The following is a 10,365-nucleotide window of genomic DNA, read 5'->3' as shown; positions in this document are numbered from 1 at the left end:
GATTCATACTAGTTGCTAAGGTAACCGTAATGGCGCAGGCGCGTAGCCTGACCACAGAAACGGAAGTAAAAAATAAATAAAAATGTGTTAGGCAAAGAAATATGAATAACTGATATTGCCAACAAATAATTTAAAAATATGTCATCCTTTATTAAAATTTGTGTTTTCATGTTGAAATCCAGGCACTAGATGCTAGGGGCGTTTTCGCTGACATTTTGGAGAGGCAGGGTACACTCTGGACTGGTCGCCAGTCCATCACACAACCACTCACACTCCCATTCACACCTAGGGCAATTTTAGAGTCTCCAATGAACCTATTCTATTCGGTTTCTTTATGCTAAATATTTTCAACTTATGGTTTTATACAGAAAATAATGATAAAAATAACATTATTTACATTAGCACTTTTTTCATTTTTTATGTAGGCCTAAAGAACAAAGTGATATGTGATACAAAGACCACAAGGACATTCATACATTAATTCATGTCTACCATTTTATACATACATATATTTAAGAAAATAGCCTATAATTGTAAGCTGATATTTACAACACCAGTTGTCTAGTGTTAATTCTTGTATCCAGAGCAAAGTTATTCAGCAGGATAATGAAAAACGTATCTTATTTATGGCTATAATTTAGTATTTACTCATTAATACAACACATAACTATATACCTACTTGACAATTAGCATGTAAACATTTTATTTTGTGCGATTACACACCCTGTGTAATATACCCTGTGAACAACTGGCATACAATGTTAAGATGAAAATGAAAAATCAGTAATTTAACATCTTATTTTCAAGAAGACAAATCAAAACAACAGCTCAGCATGAACTAGTTTGCATGCATGTACAACATATTTTTATAGTTACCTCAAGTAATGCCATGGTAAATTAGTTCCTTTTCTTGGCAAGATAACAGCAGCAATAACAACAGGAAATACTACACTTAAGACTCAACTATGGGTATTGATCAGTCATTTCTGTAAAGTATTTAATGTAGTGACATGTACAGTAAATAGTTCATTCAAAAAGTATCCACAATCACTGTGAATAAAACAATCAAACTATTACATTAATGTAAGTGTAACATTTTTGTACAGTAAAGGTCATTGTGTTGACAAGATGAGATGGGCAAAGCTTGGGAAAGTCACAACTGCAAGAGGCTGTTGTCATTCGCAAACTCTAGCACCACACTTGACTGTAGAAATAGTCCATGAAACATCGGAGGTGAAACTTAAAAACCGACCTGCTGTTTGTGAACTGAGGTAACAATAGTCCAAAATAAAAGCACTGTATAAGACATCCATTACACTTCAAAAAGTTTTTTTGTTTTCCTTGAAACACACCTGCAGTCCAGTCATAATTGACACGCACGCAGTCTAAATGCATCCGACCAGTTAAGCACTCATTTACACTGCCTCAAAATCACTGTCATCTGAACTCTCCAAATCAACTTCTTCATGGTCCTCTGGTATCTCCTCGGGCCCATCCTCCAGCAGAGAAGCAGCATTTGGTCCTAAAGCCAGGCTGTAACTTGAGCAAACGACTTGGAACTTCTCCTCTACATCTGCAAGCCTTTTCTGAAGAAGACACAGGAGCCCGTGATGACCCTCTTCACTTAAACTGCCTAGAAGGAAAAATTAAAAGCGAGGCATGACAATACTTCCATTGTTGTTGAGCTATTCATTAACTGACTTTACTAAAGAACTACAGACCATTTAGATCCAGCCACAAGGAATCCATAATGTAACACCTGAGGATCTCAAAATGAGTGGGGTTTAATAGGATGCCCAAAAGCATTACAGCAAGAATGTAATAAAAGTTAGCATCTTACCACTGTTTCTGCCAGAAGACATTTCTGATATCACTGTCCTAATGTTTCCAGACAGCTCTCTGAGATAGGTGCAGTGCTGTCTCATCTCCCTCATCACAATGATCTTTTCCTCTTGAAGACGCACTTTTGACATGTACACATCAAAAATCTTCTTCTTGGTGAGGATGTTGCTGGATTCTGAAGTCACAAAAATAACATCCCTTCGATTAAAATTTGACCAGTACAGTCTAAACAGCAGGCAAAACACAAGTAGTGTATGAACATCCCATATACTGGTGCAGAGTGCAAAAATGTAATAGAAATGTAATCAGATAAAATGTGGCATATGTTTACAGTAGCATATACAACATATCATTAGTTTAAGCACACACACACACACACACCTTAGAGAGAAATTGCTACTTACCACTGCTGTGCACTTCCCACGGCCATATTAGACTGTCTCCTCCCACGGAGAAACCGCTCTCCACCTTCTCCTCAACGATGCGCTCCTCATCTGGCACCTGCTCATTGTAGAGCTTGATTGTTTGCAGGAGTTTTCTCTTCTCTTCCCACAATTTTCTTCGACGCAAGTGTCGAATTTTGTTGCTGTCTATAAAATTTTAAAAACACAGAAAACATGATGCACAAGCATGTGTATACAGATATCAGAAAGTTATTAAAAGGCATAATAGGCCTAATATCTGTAAAATTAAAAAAAGGAAGACATTTTAAAATTAAGGACCTAAAAACACTATAATACCAAAACAATCCACTGCAATTAGACATCTGCAAGTAATAAAAAAGACACAAATATTAGATGAGTTTTCAACATACCAGTGTGATTATAAAGGCTGGCTTTTTTTTGATGAACACCAAGAAACATTTGTTCAATTGATTTCTGAAGGTTATGTTGGTCATCACATCTGGTACCCACAGAATCTTAAAGCAACAACAATAATACAAGTAAATTATTATGATGTCTTGGAAGTTCAAGTTTATTTAGAGCCCCAAATCACTGTTAACAGTGTCAAAAGAGTTTTACAAGCCCACAAGTTTGTTTATATCAAACAAAAACAGGACAACGCCCCCTTACTTAATCCTTATGCATGGCAAAGATTCTCACTTATACAATTGCAGTATTAGTAAACTACTTAGAAGAATGTCCATAAAATACTGTACCGTCAGTAGCCCATTGTCTGACATCATGTACCCACTGATGCACGATGTTCTCAGGACACCCCAGTTCACTGCTCAAATCCTCCCGTTTCTGAGACTCAGCCTCAGCCTTTTTCAAAGTCTGGTGTAAAAAAAAGAAAGATTTTTGACTTTGCAATCTTAAAAAGTGAGGAAAATTGTGAAAAGCTTTGTATACATAACTCAGACATAACATAATACCTTGATGTATCTGCTGGATAGTGCAAGATGAAGGCCTTCCCACTTCCGTCGGTTCCACCCAATAGCAGCATATCATTCCTGGCTTTAAACAACAAAATGATGTGATGGAGGAAAGTCCCATTAATGCTCATGGTATTGCAGTTCATTCACGCATTGACAACTGATTTTTAATTTAAGAGAGATGTAATGCAGTTTTATTAATAAAGCCTACTGTATATTAGAATATTTACAGCTGTATATTTGCTATATTATACAATATTTGTAATCTCAGTACAAAGTATTAGACAGTTAGAATAAAAATACATAAAAGACAGGTTTCCTAAAATAATATAAATGAGCAATAATTACCAGATTTTGTCATGTACTTAGTTGTGAGGGCACAACGAGACAAGTAGCTGTTTACCATTTCCACCTCCTCCCCTGCAGTTGTGCCAGCACCTTCCTGATTTTTGCCACTCCAGATTATCTTACAAATCAGCATGGCACTTAAATTATAGTCATATACAGTGTATTATATAAGTAATACAAAAAAAAAAAAAAAAAAATGGAATGATAAAGAATATGCAGTACCTCACACTTGGTTGAATGAGCCTTGGCATGCATGACAGAAAGGAATGATCTCACCTGCAGTAAAGGTCTGAGTTCCAACATGGAGACGGCCAACTTCTCAAGGTAAGGCCAATACTTGCAAGCAATATCTGTGCAATAGAACTGTCCGTTTGTGGCTGCTTGGAGCTCCTTCTGCAGGTACAGCGGATAAGCAAATATTTCCCCCCTGTACATGTTAAGAGCCTTGAGTAGCACTCCATGTCTGCAAACAACCACCTCAAGGCCCTCTTCATCCAGTTTGCTTGCTCTTCTGGCCGTTTTGCGTGCAGCAGACCACTGACTGGCTCCACAGATCCCTTTGCCGGCGGTCTGCATGACGCAATAATTCTGGTTAAAACTGAAAGTTGCTATTTTTTCTAACTAGTTACTTCATCCATCAGGATGAGTCCGGTTACATCACACCAACTGGCATCTTTGTAATGATCGGTGACAATAAAGGTTTACTTTCAAACTACTACTAAAGAGGAGCTTCAGAAAATGCATCTTCTACTTTCTCTACTCTAGCTACACAAACTAGTTGAAAGGCAGGGTGACAAACTGCATGCATAGTCACTATCTCTTGCAGAGATCTGCTATTACATAATGAATGACTAAACTAGCCACTTTGGATGCCACCACACTTACCATTATCTAATTTAAACCTCAACACAAGATTGTTTGTAAGAGTGCACCATGCTCAAAGTGCTAGTAACAAACTAAGTGTATGATATAAGCTTACACCAACTAGGGATAAATTATCTTTTTAATAAAACAATCATACATTGCAAATTTTGGATATAAATCAAAGGTGCAAAAAAACAACTTATTTTACTAACACTTTTGATTTTACTCCTGATCTCATCGACAAAATGGTGTACATCAGTGTCCTTGGCAATGAAGGTGCCATCAAAATAGGGTTCCTCTGACCTTGATAGAATAAGAAAAAAATATATGTTCAGTGTCAGACATTATATGTTCTGTTAATTTTACATGAAGTAAAACAACTACAAGTGTAAAACAACTAACCCTTTTGACTGCCGAAATCGGTACACTTTTCTGTTGCCATCTGCACAAAGAGCAAGCATGTTGGGTGTACATGCCGGGCAGGTGAAGTGCTCTACACTGGCCATTTTCTCACACTGGCACTGGCAGAATGTGTATTCCATGAAGCTTCTTTGGAATACGTCTCCATGTGTTTTCCCAGCCTGTACATTCGATTAGTAAAGAGTAAAATGAAATAGCTACACTAATATTCTCTCATCTCTACTTGAGGCAACTTTGATCTACACTGATCTTACCCTTCCAAAGAGACAGGTCCTCCTCTCCAACATCCGCAAAAAACCTTAATTGTCTAGATAAACCTGGTGCAACAGTTTTCATTTCTTCAAATGAGCTGAAGACATCTATGGAGAACAGCGTGTCAGCATTCACAGATGCTGGCCAATACCCACTGCTGATTAGGTCGCTCATGTCAGGTGTCCAATGTGCCAGACATAATCTGCACAGCAAGTTTGACAAGTGCAAATCATACCGACCTAAAATCAAAAAAGTAGACCATTGTAACACACAAAGGGACAAGAATAAATACAAATATAAACCATAATTCATACCATTTATGCAAACCAAAATGATTGCTCTGCCAGCGGATTCTGTGACGTTTGAAGGGTCGCAAGTACATAACTGGACAGGTCTCACTGTAGGCAATACACATACTGAAAAGAGAAGTTAAATAATTAGTGAGAAAGCATAAAAAATATGTCCAATTAAGATAATTAAACTTTAATCACTTTGCCAAAAAGGTTCAGAACACTACCTTGATTGACCAGTGAATATTTGCCATCTTTTTGTACACAGCACACTGTTAGCTCAATGGGCTTGTAAATTCCCTCAATGCAGGACTCCCTGTTATGGAGGGTGAGTTTTTTGTGTATGTGTACGTCACAATCCATACACAGCCACTCTTGGGGCATGCAGTCTCTGCAGCGAATGACGGCAGGAGATGTGCAGTGGCTGCAGTTATTTTCTGGAGCCACTTTGCAGGACAGCAAGCAGTTGATGTGATAGGACCTTGCTTTCCGCCACTCATCTTGGGCTACAGATTGGCGCAAGCACCATGATGTGGATGTAGAAGGATACTTGCTGGTGCCTTGAACATCTGCTGAGGTCAGAATGTCCTGCAGTTTCTGCATCTCACTGTCTTAAAGACAGAAATAATAAAATAATCATTCCTTTCACGCTTATAGCTAACTTGCTTAATTACAGTAAGGTCAGGTGTCACCTTACCAAATGAGTGTTGAGAGCAGTTTGATGGGGTAACTGTGGGAACCTCCTCAGATGACTCAAAATGAGTAGTGCTCTCACTGCCAACAACGGAAACAACTGAAAAGATAGATAGAAAGGAATGAGATAACAATTTTCATGTCTTACAAGCATATAATACAGTGTTATGGCTATAATAGGCTAATTGACATGTCTGACAATTCCATTAATCTCTAAAAGTTTTTTCCCTCATTATCTGGACATAATCTTGAACTGTAAGCAGTATGAACCTGACACCGATTGCTTCACTTCCACTTCCACTCATTTCTTTGGAATTGCTTAGCATTACAGTGAAGTCAATAACATAGGCAACACATCAACCACCATGTTGTGTTTCTGATGGTACAGTTTAACATACAGTATTCACAGGAAAATTATTAAAAAACAGAAACAGAAATCCTTGTAAGTTTTACCATGGAAAAAAATAAAGGATAAAGCTGTGCACTGGAAGCCCCACAGTTTGGTGGTCTATGTTTCAAAAGTGACACAAAACCATATTTATGTGGTAACACTTTAGAATACTGTATCTTACTTACTGCATAACTAATAAGGAATTATTGAAGAACTAATAGGTAATTCTTCATTAACTACTTCTTTACTACTGTTAACTACTAAGGAAGATGTGTTAACTAATCAGTATGTAATAGAATTTTATGATTGTGTTAAGTAACAGTTAGTTAATCAATAACTAATGAATTATGTCATATCTCCTGAAGAACTACTATTAATTATCTACTAATTAAGGTTCAAGAAAAATAACTAAGAAGTAACTAATGAACAGTCATACAAAACTACATTGAGTTGTGACCTTCCTTATTTACTAATGTTATTAATAGAAGAAAATACAATTTTAACAAATGCATATAAATGTTAAAGAGGTTTTGGCCTATGTGGTTTTGTGAGTGTGTTCTGTAAGAAATCAACTTCAGAAAGGAACCCCACTCAAGTGCCTTGCCTTAACTAACCACAGATTAGTTTTTATATTGTATATACAGTACTGTGTGTGTCTGTATTGCTCAGCATATGCCATTGAGTAAATTCATGTATTTGAGGCAACGACTGAGGGAAACTGAACATGTAGGGAACTTATTAGTAATTAATAAATAATTGTTAGATAATTCTTCAGGAATTAATTAGAACCTGAAACAGTATTCTAAAGTGAAAATATAGGAAACCCATTAGTAATTAATAAAGAATTACCAAATAATTATCCAGGAATTAGCCTACTTATAACCTGAAACAGGATTCTAAATGTGAAAATATAGGGAACGTATTAGTAATTAATAAATAATTATTAGATAATTCTTCAGGAATTACTTAGAACCTGAAGCAGTATTCTAAAGTGAAAATATAGGGAACCCATTAGTAATTAATAAAGAATTACCAAATAATTATCCAGGAATTAGCCTACTTATAACCTGAAACAGGATTCTAAATGTGAAAATATAGGGAACCTATTAGTAATTAATAAATAATTATTAGATAATTCTTCAGGAATTACTTAGAACCTGAAGCAGTATTCTAAAGTGAAAATATAGGGAACCCATTAGTAATTAATAAAGAATTACCAAATAATTATCCAGGAATTAGCCTACTTATAACCTGAAACAGGATTCTAAATGTGAAAATATAGGGAACTTATTAGTAATTAATAAATAATTATTAGATAATTCTTCAGGAATTACTTAGAACCTGAAACAGTATTCTAAAGTGAAAATATAGGGAACCCATTAGTAATTAATAAAGAATTACCACATACTTCCCACTCAAATCAAACTTACTGTTAAAAAAAAAACACTATTAACGTAATCATCTTAACCTTTGTAAAATACATGACAATGACCCGTTTAGGGTACATGATATCTTCCTTTATTTCAGATGAGGACATTTCTTAACACAGCTTATTTTAGTTACCAGATAATTCTGGTAAAATCGGTGAGGTAAAATCGGTTGTCATTTCCAAGGAGATGAACTCCATAGCCTAGGTGTCCATTCTCATTTTATCTTGAATAAATGATTGTGCCCTTTTGAAATTAGTTTGGCACAGATCCGTGTTGTTTTTATATTATGCACAAGAGGGTCTGATGTAGCTAAGCCTACGTAACTGCAGTGAAACCTGTGGAAACATAAAAAGAGCCAAGTAGCCTAGGCTAAATAGTACATGCTAGTATTTGAATTTGTTTTTAATTGGTTAGTATTGTTTTTACATTCTATTATTTCATATTTTTAGTTCGATAAATGTAGTTTCATCTGAGAACCCTAATACTATCTTAAAGGGTTAGTTCACCCAAAAATGAAAATTCTGTCAGTAATTACTCACCCTCATGTTGTTCCAACCATGTAAGTCTTTCGTTCATCTTCGGAACACAAATTAAGATATTTTTGATGAAATCTGACAGAATTTTGACTCCTCCATAGGCTTCCAGTGTGACCGAAACTCACCGGCCCAGAATAGTTATTAAAACATCGTTAAAATAGTCCAAGTAACTACAGTGGCACTACATTAAGTTTATCATGCGACGACAATACTTTTTGTGCGGAAAAACAAACAAAAATAACGACTTTATTCCACTTTTCATTTCCTTCTCTCTGGGCCTCGTAGTGTGTTTGCGCTGCGCGTCTGTGTTGCACGTCATCACGCAACACACACATGACTGGCGTCGGCCAATAGTGAGCCTACGTGGTGACGTGTAACACAGACGCGCTGCGCAAAAACACTACGCAAACCAACTAGACATCCAGAGAGAAGGAAATGAATAGTGGAATAAAGTCGTTATTTTTGTTTGTTTTTGCGCACAAAAAGTATTCTCGTCGCTTGATATACTTAAGATTGAGCCACTGGAGTCACTTGGACTATATTAACGATCTCTTTAATAACTTTTCTGGGCCAGCAAGTTTCGGTCACACTGGAAGCCTATGGAGGAGTGAAACATGGCTCAGATTTCATCAAAAATATCTTAATTTGTGTTCCGAAGATGAACGAAGGTCTTACGCGGTTGGAACAACATGAGGGTGAGTAATTACTGACAGAATTTTAATTTTTGGGTGAACTAACCCTTTAATGAAACTAGGATTTGATTTTATTCACAGAGACACTATGAGGAAAAGGAAAGGGCACACAGACATCAGGCACTTTTTTGGTGCTAAAAGAGTAAGCAGGAAATATTAGCACTAAGATCTACAAACAATTACATTAAAAGTGTAGGTGCGGTTAGGTTTTATACACTGAATACATGTTAAGGAAAGGGGTGCCCAGCAGACAGGAGAGGCACAGGATGAAAGCCGTGAGCAGGCCGCAGGGAGACGACAGGATGAGGGCAGAGTGCAGGACATACAGCAGGCAGTTGATAGATGGCTGGAGGACGACATTGCACAAGACATTCAGCAGGCAGCAGGAGGGCGGCAGGAGGACGACAGTGTGCAGGACATTCGGCAGGGAGACGGCAGGACAACAGTATACAGAACATTCAGCAGGCAACAGGCGGACGACAGTGTGCAGGACATTCGGCAGGGAGACGGCAGGACAACAGTAGACTTGATGCAGTTATTTAGGTTATTCTATATACTTGAAACTAGTAGCATAGAAAATGTTTTCAAAACATGCACATTGTGGAATGGTTTCCTTTGCTGCTCTATAAACCTAGTGAATACTAAGGAGACCATGGTTTCTGTGTGAACTGATTATTTTGTAGACATCTTTTGAAAATGAAACAATTGCGTGAGTCTGAGGAAGATAAAATTAATTAACTTTTTAAATACATTTTTTAAAAAGGAAGTCAGAGTTGCGTTAATATATATACTTTTTTGTTAAAAAACAAACAAAACAAAAACGTAATTATGAGAAGTGCCCTTTATTTCACTTGAGCAAAATGTCTGTGCAGATAATAAATATACAAACACAGAGATAGTGCTTCGCACCAGAGGTCTACTGAGATAGCACAACAGAAACAAAAGGAGGTACTGCCAAAAGCCATTTTGGAAATCAATGCAGCTTTAGTGCAAGAAACAACCAGCTCTTTCAGAACTGCATATGCAGTAGCGAAAGAAAGGTTAGCTTTCAGAAAGATGCCACCTCTCATGATTCTGCAAGAACTTAATGGTGCTGTCATAGGGAATGTGCATAGGTCAGATCATTCTTGTGCTGAAATTGTGAACCACATTGCCACAGAAATGAAAAAAGTGGTCGTGAAGAACATTAAAGAAAAAAACTCACACATTTCATTGACAGTTGATGAGAGCAC

The 10,365-nt window shown here is 36.9% G+C and overlaps 1 protein-coding gene across 1 annotated transcript; it reads right to left on the bottom strand.

Annotated features, from left to right (window-relative positions):
- Positions 1–1,142: 1,142 nt before the first annotated feature.
- LOC311305149 (uncharacterized protein) lies at positions 1,143–4,141 on the bottom strand (the record flags this gene model as incomplete). Its single annotated transcript, XM_084432689.1, has 5 exons — positions 1,143–1,633; positions 1,841–2,017; positions 2,247–2,432; positions 3,002–3,119; positions 3,842–4,141. 5 exons carry the CDS (start codon positions 4,139–4,141, stop codon positions 1,416–1,418), a joined length of 999 nt encoding a protein of 332 aa, XP_084288815.1. The 3' UTR covers positions 1,143–1,415.
- Positions 4,142–10,365: the final 6,224 nt, after the last annotated feature.

The sequence above is a fragment of the Rutilus rutilus genome, assembly GCF_951802725.1.
Source record: "Rutilus rutilus genome assembly, chromosome: 1".
NCBI classification, from domain to species: domain Eukaryota; kingdom Metazoa; phylum Chordata; class Actinopteri; order Cypriniformes; family Leuciscidae; genus Rutilus; species Rutilus rutilus.
This window is presented reverse-complemented; position numbering and strand designations above follow the sequence as displayed.